Source organism: Staurois parvus, unplaced genomic scaffold (genome assembly GCF_062004578.1).
Source record: "Staurois parvus isolate SC_StPar_1 unplaced genomic scaffold, SC_StPar_1.0 ptg000227l, whole genome shotgun sequence".
Lineage (NCBI taxonomy): Eukaryota > Metazoa > Chordata > Amphibia > Anura > Ranidae > Staurois > Staurois parvus.
Genome location: NW_028318023.1, coordinates 2,251,386 through 2,272,204, shown reverse-complemented (window position 1 = coordinate 2,272,204; position 20,819 = coordinate 2,251,386). Strand labels below are relative to the sequence as shown.

The window sequence follows — 20,819 nt, the reverse complement described above, 5'->3', positions numbered from 1 at the left end:
ACAAAACCTCCAGCAGCACTGAATGTCAATTTGGAAAGCACGCTGGATGCAGAACAGGCCAGTAGCTAGATTGCATATTGAGCAAGTTCTGGCCAAAACCAAGTAACCCAGTGAATCCTCAGTTGGAAAGGTTTCCAAGTCTGGTCCTGCCGCTAGCTAATCCTGCACCATATGTTGCAAACGCTGCCGACAGGAGCTCATACCTATCAGCCTTGGGTGCTGAGGACTAAAGAATTGTTTAACCACTTCAAGTCCGGACACTTTCATCCCTTTCCAGTCGAGGAAAATTTTCAGCTTTCAGTGCTATCACACTTTGAATGACGATTACGCGGTCATGCAACACTGTACCCATATGCATCTTTTTGCATTTTTTTGAGACAGATAAAACTTAATTTTGGTGGTATCTAAATGAAAATGTTAAAAAATTTAAAAAAAAAGTGTTTTTCTTATAAAATTTTGCACATAAATAATCTTTCTTCATAAATCTTGGCCAAAATGTATTCATATATCATTTTAGTAAAAAAAAAAAAAAAAAACCCAAATTAGTTTATAACCAAAAAATTATTTTTCAAATTTTAATTTTTTATATTATTATTAATGTTTTGTTTAATACTGTGATCCTAGCAGTACAGTGTCACACAGAGGACCCGTACAGCGATCTGTGCACCGATCGCGGTACTGTGCGCTCCCACAGGCAATGGATGCGGGGGGGATGTTTAGAAACGTCCCCCCGCATCGGCAGCACTCCCGTCCAGCCGTTTATCAACATGGGCAAGATGGGAAGAGGTTAAAGGCATTGGTCAGCCAGCTGCCTTTTCCGCTGCTCTTCCTTTGACCGAACGAAGTCTCAGAAACACGTTGTTCAGGAAATGGAAACCTCCCGGTGTCTGAAAAGGTGTTACACCAATTTTTCCTCAAGGTTGTCTCAAGATGTTTTATCCTCTGCTCCCTCTGCGAAGGCAGGATGAGCTCTGCAACTTTACCCTTATATGTGGATCAAGAAAGGTTGCCAAACAGTAATGATCCATCTCCTTGATACCACGAATCCTCGGGTCCTTTCACGGGCTTTTCAGAACCAGGGAGCCCATGCGGCATAAGTTTGAGCAAGCATGAGATTCTGAGTCCTCTGGGTGACTAAGGATGACACTGTCAGGAACTACCTCCTCCCAGCCACGTACTACTCTTGGGATTTCTAGGGACTGAAAACCATCCCTTGAAGACTGCTGTATGTTATCCTCTACCTCCCTGCTGCCACAATCCTTCTCCTCTTCCTCCTCCTCCTCCTGTGTGTTCTGCAGCACAGCAGGAATGGTATCTGCATAAAAGGGGCCTTGAAAGGAAAGGAAGTCCTCCTCTTCCTCCCGATGTTCTGCCTCAAGTGTAATGTCCATGATTCCAAGCAGAAAGACTAGAGAGATAGTATCACTGATGCATCCATTGTTGTGGCTCACTATCCTTGTGGCCTCCTCAAATGGTGATAGGACAGTGCATGCATCCTTTATCAGCAGCCACTGGTGTGGCAAAAAGACGCCAAGCTCCACTGAGCCTGTCCTTGTGCCATACTCACACAGGTACTCATTGATGGACCTCTGCTGTGTGTGCAGCCACTGCCGCATTGTCAAGATTGAGCTCCACCTGGTGGGCATGTCACAAATGAGTCAGTTGGTGGGCAGTTTGAATTCCAGTTGAATGTCAGTCAGTCGAACACTGGCCGTGTATGACCACCAGAAATTGCCACAGACCTTTCTGTCATGCCTCAGAAGATCTTGTAAGCCTGGGTACCTGTTCAAGAAACACCGCACCACCAAATTCAGGATGTGTGCTAAGCATGGAACATGTGTCAAGTGTCCCTGTCGGTGGGCAAAGAGAAGGTTGCTACCATTGTCACATACACACATTCCTGGCTCAAGCTGCCATGGCATCACCCACCTCTGAGCCTGCACCTGCAGAGCTGACAGAATCTCTGCCCCGGTGTGGCTCCTGTCCCCTAGACAGACCAGCTGAAGCACTGCATGGTATCTTTTAACCTGACTGCTTGCATAGCCCCTTGAAGGCTTAGGGAGCATTGCTGGTTTAGAGGACAATTTAGTAGAAGAGGCCACAAAGGAAGAGGAGGGGCTGGAGCAGACGGACATGGCAGAATCACCACCAGCTTTTTGGAGGCGTGGTGGCAGAACAAGTTCCAACACTCAACCCTTTCCTGCATCCTTCCCCGCTGCAGGCAGAGTTACCTAGTGTGCTGTGAAGGAAATGCAATGTCCCTCACCATGCCTGATGGACCACGTGTCAGCAGTAATGTGGACCTTGCTGCTGACGTCCCTGTCCAATGAGGCCAAAACATTGCCTTCCACAATATGGTTCAGAGCTGAAATTCATGGAGACCAACAGATGGAAAGTCAACAGTTGTAATGCTAGCAATTTGGCCAAGCTAGCATTTAGATGCTGAGCATATGGATGGGTGGCACATAATTTTTTTATGGTTCAGCAACTGGGGTAGTGAAGTTTGTATGGTGGAATCAACAGGTGGTGTATTGCTAGCAGACTGGGTGCAAGGATCTGTGGCACCCATTGCTATACCATCATGACTTAGCCATGATTGGCCAAACTCACCATAATTTTGGCCAATCACGGCTCCCACAGTGCATTGTGCTGTGATTGGCCAAGGTCGGGTGCATTGCTTTGGCCAATCATAATGCACTGTGAGAGTGCAGTGTATTGTGGGGCGAGTAGTCCACCAAACGCCCCTACTGTTCATGTGTTTGCCGAACACACAAACAGCCGATTTTTGACTTGAACATCAAGACCATCCCTATTGCTATCTAAAAATGTTGTCAGCCTGATGTTGGCTGAAAATGGGTCACAGCAGTGCAGAACCAACTGTACTCCTGTGATCTATAGGAGATGTATAGCCAAAAACAGCTTTGGCCATACTTCTCCTTTAAGCATTTTCTTTCTGCTTCTCTACCTATTTTGATACAGAAAGGCAGGCAAATATCTAATCTGTTGCTGAACCTTGTATTCATCTGAAATATTCATATTTTACATAACAAAAGAAAACCAACATCATAATCTACAGAAGTTATTGATTACAATTATGGACTACAGTTATAATCTTCATTGCATGTTTACTTGCTCCGGCTTAGACCACTGTAAGTATGCATATCTCATACCTAAGGGACCGCTGTGGAAGCTGACAAGCATTGCAGCAGATGGCTCTACTACAGTAATTTTTGCAATTTCACAGGTCCTATACCAGCTGCCCAATTGCACAGTGACCAAGGGGGATCACTCGCTTGGCACTGCTGCCATTTACAGAATGCCTTGTATTTTTTTTTTTAATGAACACAATGTATTCTCCGATTGAACAAGATGAAGAGAAAGGGCAGTGATGTCATGATCTCCCCCTCGCTCAGTGCGAGAATTCTTTGTATTTATTGAAACAAATACAAGGCACTCTGTGAATGGTGACAAGTGACCATCCCTCATCAGTGTGTAGTGGGGCAGCCACTTGGCACAGCACATAAAAGATTGTGGCTATTGCTGTAGTAGATCCAGCTACTACAGTTATCGTCAGCTTCCACAGCAATCCCTTAGGTACGAATACATACCAATGGACCAAAGTAAGTATGCAATTAAGATCATACCCAGAGTTCTGCTTTAAATCATGATAATGGTCTGTTGAAATCAGATGTACTTGAAATGAACTCTGTCTCAGTCTTATTTCATAATTAAACAAAAATGGTCCATATATCCCTGTTATCAAATCAGAATGGTTTTGCTGTTTCCATGGAAACCTACTTTTCTTAAATACTCTCAGAATCCATCCTGACTTTTTGACCTTTTTGTTAATATCGGTAGAAATTCACTAAGAAATTAAAATTGAATTGTGTTCTCTGAGTAGCCAAATTCATTTCAAAGATATATGAATATTTAAGAGTACAGAAAACAACCCATTTTACTTGTTATTACATGTGTAAAGCTGTCTGCTCCTGTATACAAATCCTTTAAGCCAACTGCAAAGACATAACTGAAGTATGTATTTTGTTACTAGTGTAGTAAATTAAATGATGCACCTTAGAAATACATTTTTTTGTAAAATAGATTTTTTTTAATGTTTCCAAAAAGTGCAAAGGATGAAGGAAAAAGAGCATTTACATAATGTTACATGCAATCAACTCAACACTTGCAGAAAAGAGTAAGGATCACAGAAAACAAAGGTTTTCCCATGTTGACCCATGGTCAACATGTATTAGTTGCTTTCAGAAGAGTGGACTATAGTAGGTAAAGGAGGTATGCTCTGTATGATTCTGGAAATGCACTTGTCCCTTGTGGAAGCATGGATTGAATTGTGATCTAAAGTGATCCCTCCATAGTGAGGCGTGTGAGCTCGGAATGAACACCAGAGCAGGTACCAACTGACATGAGGGGTCAGGGTCCTTCCCACTAACTAACCCTGATTATCAGGGTGAGGAGGGAAGGACCCAGATCCCTGATATACCTGGAGGCCAAAGGATGTAAGGTAAATAATTATACCTTTTGCTAAATACAAAACAAATCTAAGAAGACTAGGAGAGTAGGGGGGAAAGGAGCCACCACTAAAAGTCCAAGGAAGGTTTGCCATCTTGAAAGGGCATAATGAGGCAGCCCTTAGAAGTTGATAGAAGTTAACTTAACTTTTAAGTGATCATGTTATTCTTGATGGTTTGATACTCCAATGACTTGAAAGACAATCCTAGAAAGGATTTTTTTCAATGACGTAAAGGTCACTTCAATAAAGGTCTGCCATTAATGTGGCTGACAATTTTCCAACCAGCTAAATTGATTCTTAAAGTTCACCTTTTTTTTGTATTAACAATTTTTATTGATTTTCACACATATATATATATATATATATATATATATATGTATATATATATATATATATATATATATATATATACAAAGAAAACGTTGAAAGAGAACAAAATAGAAAGATGGAGCACATCGATGGTAAAATCTGCATGGTTACAAACATAATAACGTCACATAGCTACCATGGGGAGGCTATCAGAACAGCACAGTTGGAGAAGGGTGGGAAGGGGAGAAATTATCCCATGGGTGCCACACTGCCTCGAACACAGCTGTCGAGCCGGAATGTATAGCAGTCAGGTATTCCATCTGTCGTAAATCAGCAATAATTTTAAACAAAGTTGACATCGAAGGCGTTATAGCGGATAACCAACACATAGGAATGCTTCTTCTGGCCGCAGTCAAAATATGTGTGGAGAGTTTCCTGGACACCTTGGGAAGACCTGGAAGCGGCAAGCTCAAACAAAAGTATGAGTAGAGAGGTATGTAATAACAATTGTAAAAAAGACAAAACCTCTTCCCAAAAAGGGACAATGGATCCACAAGTCCAAAAAATGTGGAAGAGGGAGCCAAAGTCTTTCCCACAATGCCAGTAGGCAGAGGAAGCATTCGGGTTAAAAGTATAAATAACCTCAGGGGTTTTGTACCACAACATCAGAATTTTGTATGTATTTTCTTTATAAACCACACAGACAAAAGATTTAGATGCGTTTTCCCAAATTTTCTTCCACTGTGTTAGATCGATGTCACATTGCAAAAACTGGGACCACTTACGCATGTAATGGTGAGTGTCGTTAGAGAGGGGGGTAGCGTCCATTAAGAGTTTGTATGTATTGGAAATTATACCCCTTTGATGTGTGCCCTGTATACATAGACACTCAAAGGGAGAGGGTTTCCCAAGAGTCAAAGTTGGGGACATGGTGGAGAAAAAATGGCGCAGCTGAAGGTATATATAAAAATGTTTGGAGGGCAGATCTTTTTTCTGGAGGCATGAGAATGGTTGCAACTTCCGAGTAACTGGATGTACTAGGTGGCGCAATTGGAAGAGCCTGGCCTTGACCCAAGGGAGAATCCGGGACACGGCCAAACTATCTGCAAGATTGGGGTTAAAGAGGATATTAGTCAGTGGAGAGCTGCCTGAGGTCATTGCAAACCTGGTCCTACATTTCCGCCAAATACTCATGGAAAATTGCATGGAGCAGAGGAAGAGACGACGGAAAGGGGCAAGGTCCACCGCCGAGGATGACCAGAGGAAAGAGCAAGGATGAATCGGAGTCAATTGTAAGGACTCGATCTCAGTCCACCGATTGGGAGAAAACTGGGTGGACCATGACGGAATGAAACGGAGGTGAGTAGCATAATAGTAGGTCACGATATCCGGTGCCCCTAGGCCTCCTCTAGAGCGCAGGGACAGTAGCACACTGTGTGCAATTCTATGCCGCTTATTATGCCAGATGAAGTGTAGAAGGGAGGGAGTGTAGTTTGGACATGGGAACAGTAACGGGTAGAGTCGCAAATACATATAAAAGCTTGGGTAGTACAGTCATCTTTATGACGTTGATACACCCCAAGAATGATAAGGGTAGAGTATCCCAAAACTTTAAGGAACGGGAAATAGCTATGAATAGTGGGGGGAAATTGTCATCATAAATAGAACTGTAGGAAGAAATAAGATTAGTACCCAAATATTTTAAAGAATGGGTGCACCATCGATATGGAAAAGAGTTTTGGAGGGATGAGAGAACAACTGGTGGTATGTGGAGTGGGAGCGCTTCAGTCTTGTATGTGTTAACCTTGTAACCTGAAAGAGTCACGAATTGTCGTAAAAGTTTATGTAATGCTGGGAGGGAGATTTGGGGGTTCGAGAGAGTAAGGAGACCATGCAATAGAGTTGATGTCAGAGGAAACTAGGAGCGGAAGAAGAGGAGCTGAAATGATCTAAGCGAGAGTAGCAGCGGTGAGGTGTGGAGTAGAAGGTGAACTGTTTGTGGGTAGGATGTCGAATCCACCAGGCATCAAAGAGACGATGATCCCTGATCAATTTACGAAAAGATTTCGAGGAGGAGCATTGCCGCTTCGAAGGAGTGGACTCGAAGAAGATCTTCCTATCCTTGTGCGGTGAAAGGATTAAATTAAAGTCACCCCCTATAATCATGTGTGGAGCGGAAAAGGAGGCCAATTTGGTGAGAGTTTGTGTAAGGAATTGTAATTGACCTGAATTTGGAGCATAGAGATTCAGCAAAATAAGGGGAGTGTCACCAAGCATACATTCTAGGAGAATGAAGCGACCATGATGATCGACCTTGGAGGAGACGACCCGAAGGCAGCAATGTGTCCGGATCAGTATTGCCACTCCAGCCTTACCAGATGGGTCAAAGGCTGAATAGGATTGAGAAAAAAACCTTGAGGCAAAACGAAAGGAGCCTGCTGACTTAAAATGAGTCTCCTGGACAAAAATAATATCTGCTCCTGAGGATCGAAATTCCTTCAAAGCCATCCACCGCTTCTGAGTTAAGGCCTTTGACATTATATGACAAAAATCGTAAAGCCATCACAAAATGACAATGAGTATGGCACATGTACCAGCAGAAAAGATAAATGAGATACCATCGATGAGACAAAACAGAGAACTAATAATAGACAAACCAAAAACATTGCAATAAAGAACATAGATATCCGTAAGGATATGGACTTGGGAGAAACATCAATACCCAAGTCGTCTAGATAATTGTCTGGACGGGATCGGGGGCAACAGGACAACCGGACCATATCAGTCGGCAAATCCGGCCAGAAAAGTATGACATATGGGGGACCCAGCACAGGAAAAAAGAAAAAGGAAGGGGGGGAGGGAGAGGGGAAGAAAAGGGGGGGAGGGAGGGGAGGGAAAGGGGGGGAAGGGGAGGGAGGGGAGGTAAGGATACAACCCACAGAAGAAAACCTGCAGAGAAGCATCAAGCAGGCACGTCACTGGAACAAGAAGGACGAGGACATTGTGGAGTACGTGAAGGACGCTTCCGGCCCCTACGAACTGGTGTCCAAATCTTGTAGGGGGTAGCGGAAGGACGAGATGGAGAAGGCGGTAATGAGGAATTGTCTTCCGGCAGAAGAGGTAGTCCCAATTGCTTCAGGAAGGAGTCCGCCTCAAAAAGATCGCATAGAGTAACTTGGGAATTATCTTTGGAGACGACCAGCCTGAAGGGAAAACCCCAGCGATAGGGGACACGGTGGTGCTGGAGATTAGTGGTGAGTGGCGTCAGTGCTCGCCGTTTAGCCAGGGTAATCGGAGAGAGATCACAGAAGAGCTGAAGCCTGTCCCCTTTATATTCCAGGGATGGGATGTTGCGTACAGAGGCTAACAAGGCTTCCTTTCTCTCAAAAAAATTAAAGCAGATGATGACATCACAAGGTCTGGTGCCATCAGCAGGTCTGGGAACTAATGATCGGTGGGCCCTGTACATGCGCCAGTCCGCTTCTGGGACCAAGGGGGCAGTTGCGGTGAAGAAGGACAAGAGATGTCTGCGAAGTTGGGAATTGGCAATAGATTCAGACATACCACAAATGCAGATATTTTGCCGGCGTTCCCTGTTTTCCAAGTTCTCTTGTTGGAGCTGAATTTGGGACATGGTGTGCTTCATATACAGATTATCTTCTTCTAAGACATGGACGTACTGCACCAATTCATCAAATTTATTCCCCAATTGATCCGCACGTTCCCCAATCTGCACTATTTCTCCCCGAAGATCAAAAGACAACTTGCTCACTTCAGCGGATATAGGGGCGGTAATACTGCGTAAAAATACCTGCAGCTTTTCCTCCTCCTGATATTGTGAGAGTAGATGACACATGAGGATTGGCAGAAGCAGGTGGTGAAGGGTTCAATGGAGAATGCACTACTGCCCCCCCATGGGGGGGCAGGGGCTCGGATTCCTCCATCTGGGGACACAGAGTGTAAGGAGGTTGGCTGCATTGCAAAAGCAGCTGCTGCAGTACCTTTGGCCGCCACTGGGGGTCCACCGAAGCTCGGGATCACGGCCGAAATTGAGGCCAGGGATTGCGACCTATGAAGGAACCGCTGTAGCGGTGATGGCCGCGGCTCATGAGGCGGCGGGGAAGGAGGCTTCCAGCACCCAATCTTCCCCATTATGAGGCTGGGGTCTGGAGAGCTGGTTGCCCCGCTAATATGACTCACCCAGGGACGCCTGTGGAACAGCGATGCACCGTGGGTGAGTCTCTAGGGCTGGGAGATGAGCGGGGCTCAGGAGGATGCGGCCATCAGCGTTCCTAAAGTTCACCTTTAAAAAAAACAAATGTACTTTTTTTTTGTAGGGACCTGGAAAGCAGATCACGAATGCAATTGCAGGGGAACTGCAGACTGCAGTGTAAGCTGTCTGTTCGTACCTTGTACAGGCATGCAGTTACACCATGATAGGAAGAATCAATGAAATACGTAGAGCACTCAACAGTGCCCTAGTAGTTCAGTGTGAACTGAGCCAACAAGTGCAAAGGTTGTTGGTACTTTTAGTTCATTCATTCACAGAACTGTATGAATGAATGACAAAGCCCCGCACGACCGTGCTATTTTCAAATAGTGACAGTGGGTGCAGGAAGAGGATCCCCAACTCACTATCACAGGGAGAGGAAGATCAGGGAACAGTTGCAGGAATGGGAACATGTTACATGTTCTACCCTTAAAATGGGTGGAACATGTAACATGTTCCCAAAGGTGAACTTATTCTTTAAATAAACTTTATTATTACTGAGCAAACCTTTTAGCGCTATATAAATACTGTATAATAATAATAATAATAATTGTGGCAGGTTTTGCCAATAAGGCCATCTACAGCTTACATTTTGTCTAATTCAGCAGGAATCAGACAAAATTTGCTCCGTCTAGGGCTAGCATTAGTGTCTCCAACAGGAACATTTCCAAACCAGACTGTGTGACCACTCTGGTTTGGAGTTCTACCTAAGTCTCTTACCTCTTTTTGCACCAAACAAGAGTGTTAATGACCCTCTGCATTTATCATATTGTAAAATATGTGAAAAACAAGTTCAATGGTAAAACAAGCTCTATTGTATCACCTATTTTATGGAAAATGTGAGAGCCATATTATACACGTAGATCACTGTCCATACCATTGGCGGAAGAAACAACAACCTAAAAATTACTTATGTTACTGTTTCTGTTCATTTTCCCACTAACTCTCCACTAGCTGCACAAATTTTGTGGCACTAAAAGGGTGGTTGGTAGAACAAGTGAAGGGGGGCAGAAAAGGCAAAGGAGGAACATAATCCAATCTTCACATAGTAGGTGGTGCCCTTTATTACTATTTCCCTTCATCAAACTGAATTCCTTTGCATTGGTTTGCTCTTTTTATGAACCAACAATCTGTTCCAGTTTAAGTAGATGAAATTCAAAGAACTTCAACAGTCATAAAGATGACACAATGTCACCAAAAATGTGAAGCGTGTTTCCTACTGTTTCCTACTGATGAGAAATTGTCAGCAAGTTAAACTTGTTATTTTTGTATTTTTTTTTAATGAAGACTTTTATAAAAGTATACTGTGTTGTACAAACTGCTGTATTTGCTATATAGTTGACAAGTTATAACAAAGTTGTAATCAATCAATTCAAAATATCCAGCATGTACAGTTTCTTTTTTCTTTTTTTTTTCAGGAAAACCATATGAAAAAGATGTAGTATGCCAGCAATTTAAATTATTAGGAAAACAAAACTTTGCTGCCCTGTAAGTCACAATTAACAAAGTGCATCTATTTCCACATGATTAACCCTATAGGTATGAAATGCTGAATATGAATGTTTGATTAATGGTGCTGATAAAAAGAGATGCCCTGCAAATAAATTCCTTCATGGTGAGCACATTCATCAATGTACATTTGTCCTGGTTTAATTAAATATGTCAGTGGCACTGTAGAAGCTGTTTTAGATGACTACTTATGAAAGTAATTACACATTGTAACATTTTTTTGTGGTGAGGAAAAATGAATTAACACATTGCTGGAAGTATACTAAGCACTGAGTGATGTTTTATTATATTTAATTATATTTAGTCAAGACATTGCAGTAGATTTAGCACAACATTTCCACTGTGTATTTTTAGCTTATTTCAAATAAAATGTATGCAGTCAATTTAAAGTTGTCTCTGATCCAATGCACTGATACCATGTTCTGGTATGCTAGCATATTACCAGTACACTCACTGCATTATATTTACTGTGTTTATTTCACTTACTGTTATAATCAGATTTTGATATAATATTACATATATATTTTTATTTTTTTTTATTAGAAACATTATTTCGAAGTAGGTATATTATGCCACCCCACACTATTGTTTGTTAATATGTTAATTCTTAAAGTAAACCTGTTTTGCCTACACTGAATGCACCCCAACCCCGCCCCCCACAGAAATGGGCAGGGAGGTATTGTTGTGGTGTGGTTAAACCAGCCTTTCTCAACCTTTTCACCTTTAAGCAACCCTTATTATTTTCATTAGGAAAATTCATAATAAAAATTAAATCTACCACTCATGGTGTTGGTAGTGATCAGTAAATTGTAGGTATAATAGGAAAAAAGAGAAAGTGGCCTACTTAGCACACATGCCTAGATTATTTTCAATGGTCATTTATATAGCACACCTTTACATTGATGGTCAGTGGGAGAGGTGTCTTTATTTACAGTAGATTAGTGGTCAGGTAGAAGGGGCTCCTTATACTTGTAGTCAATGGAATGAATGCCTTGTTACATTGGTCTACAGTAGGGACCTTTACATTGACCCTTATAATGATGGTCACTGTAGAGCCCCGTTATACTGATGATCAGAAAGAAAAACATGTATTGTTACATTAAGGGTCAGTGAGAAGAATTCTCCTTACTTTGATGGTCAGAGAGAAGAATATCCATTTGGTTACACGGTGAGAACTGCAGCCAAGCCACGTGAAGGCCTGGAACTTGGAATAACAATCTTTCTAGCTGTTCAACTAAGAAGATGGGCAAGCTTTTGTAGGGAAAAAGGCAGCATGCAAGACGAGTTAGGTGCTCAGCTGCCGTATGCTGATGATGTTAAAGAGTTAGGGTTTAATATCACTTACATACAGTAGTAAAATAGTTACATAGTTGGTAAAGCTGAATAAAGACCTCAATCCATCCAGTCCAACATGTGTGTGTTTATGCCACTACCACTTCCCATGTCCCTATATAATTCAAACTTATGGGTGCACTGAATTTATTGAGCTTGCCTTATTTCAGAGACTGCAGAATTATCCAACAAAGACAACCAGAAGTTCCAGGAAAAAAGCAATCTTCTTCTTAGCTTTAAATCGCTAACCTGGTTGTCACAAAATTGCCTTATAATATCCAGAAAAAAATGAGCATGTCATTGCATATAATGACTTTTGAAACACAATGCTTAGATCTGCACACATTTCTGAATTATCTTTATGTAATGCATGTAATTATGCATACTAGTAATGCATTTTTCTTTATGTACAACATATATAAAACATTTTATCTATATTAGCTCCAATACATGTAGTATGTGATATTTTCTTTTGATATTTTTCTGTTTTATTAATCTTGAATTGCCAAACTGACTTGTCTAAATGAATATCAAAATTACAGCAGACACAGGCACCATTAATCCTTATACTATATTTTACTATTATGGCTATATTACTAAATGTGACAAGATTGAGTCTCCTGCCTATATGTAAATTGCCAAAGAAAATAGTATTTTCTGTTGATTTAATTATTTTGTTTCTAAGAATACATCTACTGATAAAATGTATTTCTTTAGTACGGTCATTATGAACAGCAGGAAGTATTCCAATGCTACATTTGAGGAAATAAACCATATAGTGAGAGCCATAGTCTCGCTGACGGAAAAATGTTGCGTTGAAGGAGCTGCAGCAGACTGTTATGATAAGGAGGTAAGTTTCTAGCATCCATCTGTACCTAATAATACACTGATGTTTTCAAAAGATACTAACATTAAGCACAAATGAATCAATCCACCTAGTTTTACATTTGATTAAGATGGAGCAAATTAGCAGATTACAAAAGGCATAATGTTGTTCATTATTAAACTGACAGTATTTTTATTTTATTTAAAAAAAAATGCAGATCTGTACCCCCATAGTTGGAGGGAATTGAACATTCCACCTCTGTCATATGGATACCAGATGCAATTTCCCATTTGATGGGAGCTACAAAAGTAGGGACCTAAAATTTACTCTGTACCTTTCCCCAACAAAGGACTAGTTTGGAGTGATTGACAGTGCTAGTATACCCCTTTTACCCTGACTCCAATATAGGGAATGACCAAGCTGTCATTAACTGGTAGTTTTTGATAATCTCCCTCTTTTGGGACAAGTAGAGATAAACTGTAGATATTATAGACCAGTGTTTCTCAACCTTTTTTCAGTCAAGCCACCCTTTAAAATTATGGACAGTCCCTTTAAAATTATGGACAATCTTGAGGCACCCCTTTTTAAAATGTGAAAAACTATTCTAATAGTTTTATATAATGCAGCAACATCCACACATGTAGGACACTCAACATAAGAGGTTGTTCCAAAGTAAATACACTTTTGCACACTGGTACTGACTAGTATTCCATTGTTTCTCTTCTCCCTCAGTTTTTCTCCATCGCGGAGCTAATGTGAGCCCAGCATTGATGCAGAGGGGCAGGGGAGGGTCAAACTAGGATGCTGTGCAGGCAACTGACATCCTTTTTATCAATTGATGATGTCATTGGTTGTCAGGATGCAGGCAACTAAAAGGTCATAATGGTGCACAATGAAAACCTATGGCTTTGTGTAACTAAAAGGCAGGTGTGTTCCACCCACTGCCTTGCATAAATGTTTTGGGCAATTTTTAAACAGTTTGCCAAGGCACCCCTGAAGAAACCTCAAGGCACCCCAGGGTGCCTGGGCACCCTAGTTGAGAAAGGCTGTTATAGACTATAATGTATGAATATCAGTGTGTCATTGGCACACATCATAAACAGTTGGAAGATGGAGTAATCATAACATTCCTTAAACATGTATTTTTAATTTACTTTTCAATTTAAAAATGTAATTATTTTTATGTCTTTCTACATTTGAAGATAAAAAACTTCTCTTAGACAATCCTCAATAACAGGACAGCACTTTCACTTGCAAAATAATCTACTGTTTTCCTTTTTAATTCATTTACATTTCTCATAAAGTTATAGGTGTTCAGAATACATTTATTGGTTTATTTAGGTAAATGTATACATATTTTTTATATTTTTATTTTTTAGGCATCAGCTCTGTCAGAAAAATCCTGTGATCCGAAGTCTCCATTTCCAAAACACCCTGGAGTCAATGATTGTTGTGTTCACAAGGGTCTCGAGCGAAAATTGTGTTTAGCTGATTTAAAGCAACCTCCAAAGGAATTCCCAACATATTTGGAACCATCGAATGAAGAACTGTGTACTGCCTTTAAGACTAATCCTCAGTTATTTTCTGTTAAGTAAGTGTACAAACACATTTTCATATATATGACAAATGATGGTCATGCAGTTCAAAAAAATTTTTTCCTCTCCTTATGTGAACTGTGTTCCCAGAAAACATGCTGAGATGTTCAAGATTTGTCAGTTTACAGTGGGGCAAAAAAGTATTTTGTCAGCCACCAATTGTGCAAGTTCTCCCACTTAAAAAGATGAGAGGCCTGTAATTGGCATCATAGGTAGACCTCAACTATGAGAAACAAAATGAGAAAAAAAATCCAGACAATCACATTGGCTGATTTGGAAAGAATTTATTTGCAAATTATGGTGGAAAATAAGTATTTGGTCACCTACAAACAAGCAAGATTTCTGGCTCTCACAGACCTGTACCTTCTTCTTTAAGAGGCTCCTCTGTCCTGCACTCATTACCTGTATCAATGGCACCTGTTTGAACTTGTTATCAGTATAAAAGACACCTGTCCACAACCTCAAACAGTCACACTCCAAACTCCACTATGGTGACCACAGAGCTGTCGAAGGACACCAGAAACAAAATTGTAGACCTGCACCAGGCTGGGAAGACTGAATCTGCAATAGGCAAGCAGCTTGGTGTGAACAAATCAACTGTGGGAGAAATAATTAGAAAATGGAAGACATACAAGACCACTGATAATCTCCCTCGATCTGGGGCTCCACGCAAGATCTCACCCCGTGGGATCAAAATGATCACAAGAACGGTGAGCGAAAATCCCAGGACCACACAGGGGGGACCTAGTGAATGACCTGGGACCAACCTAACAAAGGCTACCATCAGTAACACACTACGCCGCCAGGGACTCAGATCGTGCAGTGCCAGACGTGTCCCCCTGCTTAAGCCAGTACATGTCCGGGCCCATCTGAAGTTTGCTAGAGAGCATTTGGATGATCCAGAAGAGGGTTGGGAGAATGTCATATGGTCAGATGAAACCAAAATAGAACTGTTTGGTAGAAACACAACTCGTCGTGTTTGGAGGAGAGAGAATGCTGAGTTGCATCCAAAGAACACCATACCTACTGTGAAGCATGGGGGTGGCAACATCATGCTTTGGGGCTGTTTCTCCGCAAAGGGACCAGGACGACTGATCCATGTACAGGACAGAATGAATGGGGCCATGTATCATGAGATTTTGAGTGCAAACCTCCTTCCATCAGCAAGGGCATTGAAAATTAAACGTGGCTGGGTCTTCCAACATGACAATGATCCCAAACATACTGCCCGGGCAATGAAGGAGTGGCTTCGTAAGAAGCATTTCAAGGTCTTAGAGTGGCCTAGCCAGTCTCCAGATCTCAACCCCATAGAAAACCTTTGGAGGGAGTTGAAAGTCCATGTTGCCCAGCGACAGCCCCAAAACATCACTGCTCTAGAGGAGATCTGCATGGAGGAATGGGCCAACATACCAGCAACAGTGTGTGCCAACCTTGTGAAGACTTACAGGAAACGTTTGACCTCTATCATTGCCAACAAAGGATATATAACAAAGTACTGAGATGAAGTTTTGATATTGACCAAATACTTATTTTCCACGATAATTTGCAAATAAATTCTTTCCAAATCAACCAATGTGATTGTCTGGATTTTTTTTCTCATTTTGTCTCTCATAGTTGAGGTCTACCTATGATGCCAATTACAGGCCTCTCTCATCTTTTAAGTGGGAGAACTTGCACAAATGGTGGCTGACTAAATACTTTTTTGCCCCACTGTATCTGATCAAATGACTTTAGTTTTTCTACTGGAAACAAAAGCCCACAAACAAACGAAAGTATACAAACCACCCTCATCAGAAAATGACCACCTTTAGGGCTCATTCAGAGTAGATAAGAACTGCTTCTCTGTTCACAGTTGTTAGCTGCTGCATAATAACAATGGTATATATTGCATGAGTTGAAGTTTTAATTTACTTCATTGAGTTAAATGGAGGGAGGGGGTTCTGGACATCAAAGCATGCATACATGTAGGTTTGGATACTAATGGTCAAACATGGATTTTGTGTTAGAAAGGGAAGGTAGCGCTGCTCCAGGTAGGTTCACCACTCTCACAGTCCACAATCCTTCAGCATGTGTGCTGGCCTAGTTCACACACCTGTGTTGTTGCTCAAAGGAAAGTCCCGGAGGCCACACTAAAGCACATATCCACTTTATTGTATAGAAAAGCAGCTTAAAAACACCATTCTGTATGCCAGTGGGGGAAAAAAGGTTTATACGTATCACGCTAACCTCAGCGCTGAATCATAACTTTTTGTGTTACGGGGCATATACTGTAATTGGCCCTGTAACAAGTGATCTTTCATCCCAATACCTAATGGCAGGGTATCATTGTCTAGCCTGTAGAGGTCTGTGCGTCCCTCCATGAATATGCCTCCCCAGACAAACACTGACCCACCATCAAAACGGTCAAGCTGAACGATGTCACAGGCAGCATAACGTTCTCCATGGCTTCTCCAGACCCTTTTTACGTCTGTCACATGTGCTCAGGGTGAACCTTCTCTAATCTGTAAAAAGCACACGATGCCAGTGGTGGACCTGCCAATACTGTTGTTCAATGGCAAATGCCAATCAAGCTCTATGGTGTCGGGCAGTGAGCACAGGGCCAACTAGAGGACGTTGGGCCCTCAGGCCACCCTCATGAAGTCTGTTTCTGATTGTTTGGTCAGAGACATTCACACCAGTGGCCTGCTGGAGGTCATTTTGTAGGGCTCTAGCAGTGCTCATCCTGTTCCTCCTTGCACAAAGGAGCAAATACTGGTCCTGCTGATGGATTAAGGACCTTCTACGGCCCTGTTCAGCTTTCCTAGAGTAACTGTCTGCCTCCTGGAATCTCATTCATGCTCTTGAGACTGTGGTGGGAGACACATCAAACCTTCTGGCAATGGCACATATTGATGTGCCATCCTGTAGGAGTTGGACCAGTTTAAGCCAACAACGGTGTCCCTAATTGTTGCCACACCATTTCCAATGTCACCAGACCAGTGTAAATCAGCAGCTGTGTTCCTGATTGCTGCCACACTAGTCCCCAGTGTCGCCAGACCAGTGTAAGCCAGCAAAAGTGTTCTTGGTTGCAGCCATATCAGTCCCAGTGACACCAGAGCCAGTGCAGATAGCAACAGTGTTCCTGATCACTGCCACACCAGTGCAGAGTTGCCTCTACCTGCTGCCCATACTGACCTTGGCCTGTTTAATTATCACATTTCTGCCTGCTGCCTGGAAAATTCCTTTGACTCATCGGCATGTCTGAATGACTATGTTTCTTTGAGACACCAGTCCCAGCCATTCCCTGCAGAAAGCTGCACTCCTGGAACCAAATGAACTATTTTGTTCTTTCTTTCTTCAACCTCTTATACTTCGTGCCCAGAAAATATGGCATTCCTGGAGTCAACCACGTACCGATAGGCTAGGCTTGCTTGGATTATAGAAATGGGGACTGCGATAGGTCATGCTATACTAAGCTATTTTCCCTGACCACTCATACAGAGGTGATCATTACAATACATTGGCTTTGGTGATACACAAGATACAATGTCTGGTACATAATCAGTTCAAACAGTGAAAAAGTCTCACACGTGTGTATTGTCATACTGGAGAGGAGTAGAAGAATGTATTTTGGGGTGTAACTAGGTATGACAATGCTGTGTGGTATAAATAACTTATTAATTTACAACTTTGTGTAAAAAAATACATTTTCATTTTCTTTCCTGCATTGTCCAAAAACTTGTGGCAAAAATTACATTTTCAAAAGACTCAATATGCCTTTTAGAAAATACCTAGGGGTGTTTGCTTTCCAAAATATGGTAATTTTGTGGGTGTTTCCACTGTACTGGTGCCCCAGGGCCTCCAAAAATGTGATAGGCAGTCAGGAAATCAGACACCTAATTAATGTTTCTTGAAAGTCCAAAGGTGCTCCCTGGATTTTGGGTCGCTCTATGTATTAAAGCTGAGAAAAAGTCTCATATGTGTAATATACCCCATACTCTAGAGGAGTAGCAGAATGTGTTTAGTATCTCTATGCTGTGTGTGAGAACTAACTTGTTAAAATGACAAATTGTTAAAAAAATGTATTTTCCAAAACTTTGTGACAAAAAATTACAACTTTGGAAACTCACCATGCCTCTTTCTAAATACCTTAGACTGTCTACTTTGGGGTATTTGTACTGATGTCAGTACATCAAGACAGATCAATTTTCAAATAAATGTACCATAGTTTGTAGACTCTATAACTTTCACACAGACTAAATAAGATACACATATTTGGTTTTTTCACCAAAGAAATGTAGCAGAATACATTATGGCCTAAATTTATGAAGAAATTTTTTTTTATGTGCAAAGTTTTTTCTAGAAACTAAGATTTTTTTTTCAAAAATGTTGGTCTTTTTTCCTTTGTCTACCAAAAATGAAAAACCCGGTGGTGATTAAATGCCCCCGAAAGAAAGCTTTATCTGTCTCAAAAAATATATGAAATTCATTTGAGTACAAAGTTGTATGCCGGAGTAATTGCCATTCAAAGTATGACAGCACTGAAAATGTAAAAATGGCCTGGACAGGCCAAACTCTAGTTAACTTTTTTAAAATTTTTTTGTACTATATAACATAAAGGTTTTACACACATGAATAAAAGCTGACCATTGTAACCACAACTGTCAGTGTTAAATGGGTTTTCGTGACACTCTAACTACCATGTTTGATGGGCAGTTTGTTTTTTTAAAGGAAATTTAAAAATAACAGACTTACTATTTAGTGTGATAAAATTAAAGAAATCAAAATTGCAACAATCCAATGTCTACCTGCAACTCAGGAAAAATAATTCATTTGACGCGCTAATAAGGCATTCAAAGAGACATGGCACATTGTATTTCCACCTTAACTGCAGCAATGAAAAAATTACTTCAAAAAGCCCTAAGTTGTCTGGAAACAGAATCAGAATCAGAAACATTAAACTTTAAATTTTCAACCTGTCCAAATGAATGGCAATAAAACAAATGAATCCAAATTTGTCCTTGGAGCATATTGCATGCAAGAATAAAGAAAATTTTTTAATGCTTCCATATAGAAATAATAATGCATCTTATAAAACAGAGCAAAATGGTCAGACGTGTTTCTTAATATGAAATATTATTTTTTTTAGTTTTGTACATCTACTCTATTCTATTGTATTTCTTGGTATCATTCAAGGTAAAACCTCAAATCCACACTTCAACTCCTCAAGCTCTCACCCCTGCCTGCATAACTGTGACCCAGTCCTATGGGAGTCTCGAATCAGATCAGACTAGCTCAATTAGAACATGTGAAAATTCCAACACAGAACCTATAGTAACCTTTTCAACAGCATTATGGCATCATTCAGAAATGTTCATGCTACTAATGGGAGTTGTGCTTTTTGCTTAAAGCTGAAGTTTATCCTTTTTTTTATTTTGCCTTACCTAGTTCCTCCTTCCCATCCTATCAAAATGCTAAAAAAATCTTTTAATAAAACCTTTCTGTTTTCATTACATACCATCATTTAAACCTAGTGATTTAGTCGCTTAATCTCTGTGCTTTCCTATGCCATGCAGGTAGATCATCACTGGTTGAAGGGGCCAGCAGAGTACTGTACATATCTTCTTGAAAACATCACAGCACCTTACTTCAGTACTTTTTTTCATGCAGTGATCATATGTACGTGACTGGCCCTAGACACAGGCAGTCCATGTCCAGGACCGATCACTCGCATGTGATGGCTGCATGAGCATTTACATGCAAGTGGCTGCAGTTAACTGCTGGAGCCAGTGTTACTTTTGACCTGATTAACCTGTTACTTGTCTATTTGCACCATGTGGTTTTAAAGATTTGACCACTAGTTGCATTTGAAACTGATTACTTTTAGAAAGATGGTAAGGGTCTATCAGTACTGAAGCACAGTATTAACACTGAAATAATTCCACTACATTCATAGGCTAGATAGCCCTAGTTATGTTGCTCTAGGCACACCTGAATGACAATGACCTTTTGTACAGCCTCAACTCCCCTTGTGTCATGCAATTATTATAGCAAATAGGATGCACCATTGGAAGAAGTATATTTGTCTTCTTTGAATTCCAGGCTTTTTACCTTTCTAGACAACCAGCTAAAAGTTAAACTATAAAGGATCCCCTGACAACCTTGAAATTCCCTGCACCCCCTTCCCCCTACAGTTATATTACTTAAAGCGATATTAAAGGTTCCTTTTTTTTGTAAAATAACAAACATATCTATACTTACCTGCTCTGTGTAGTGGTTTTGCACAAAGCAAGGCTCTCCTCCCTTCTGTTGGGTGCCCCCACAGCAAGCAGCACCCGCTCCTCCGTGTGTCCATTCACACATGGAACCGCGACTTGGCCCCACCCCCTCTCTCCTCATTGGCTAATAGCTCCTGCTTCCTGTCTTAGCCAATGAGGAGGGCGAGTCCCGAGACAGCCAAGGCTGTCATGC

General features: G+C 41.2%; 1 protein-coding gene across 3 annotated transcripts in view; it reads left to right on the top strand.

Annotated features, from left to right (window-relative positions):
• The window catches only part of GC (GC vitamin D binding protein), a 191,754-nt gene that overhangs the window by 85,598 nt on the left and 85,337 nt on the right, over nucleotides 1-20,819 (top strand). For all 3 annotated transcript variants that reach the window (XM_089679594.1, XM_089679595.1, XM_089679592.1), the window contains exons 2-4: nucleotides 10,526-10,595; nucleotides 12,666-12,798; nucleotides 14,154-14,365. In XM_089679594.1, the coding sequence (XP_089535720.1) occupies nucleotides 10,526-10,595; nucleotides 12,666-12,798; nucleotides 14,154-14,365 (415 nt within the window). The remainder of the gene's footprint in view (nucleotides 1-10,525; nucleotides 10,596-12,665; nucleotides 12,799-14,153; nucleotides 14,366-20,819) is intronic.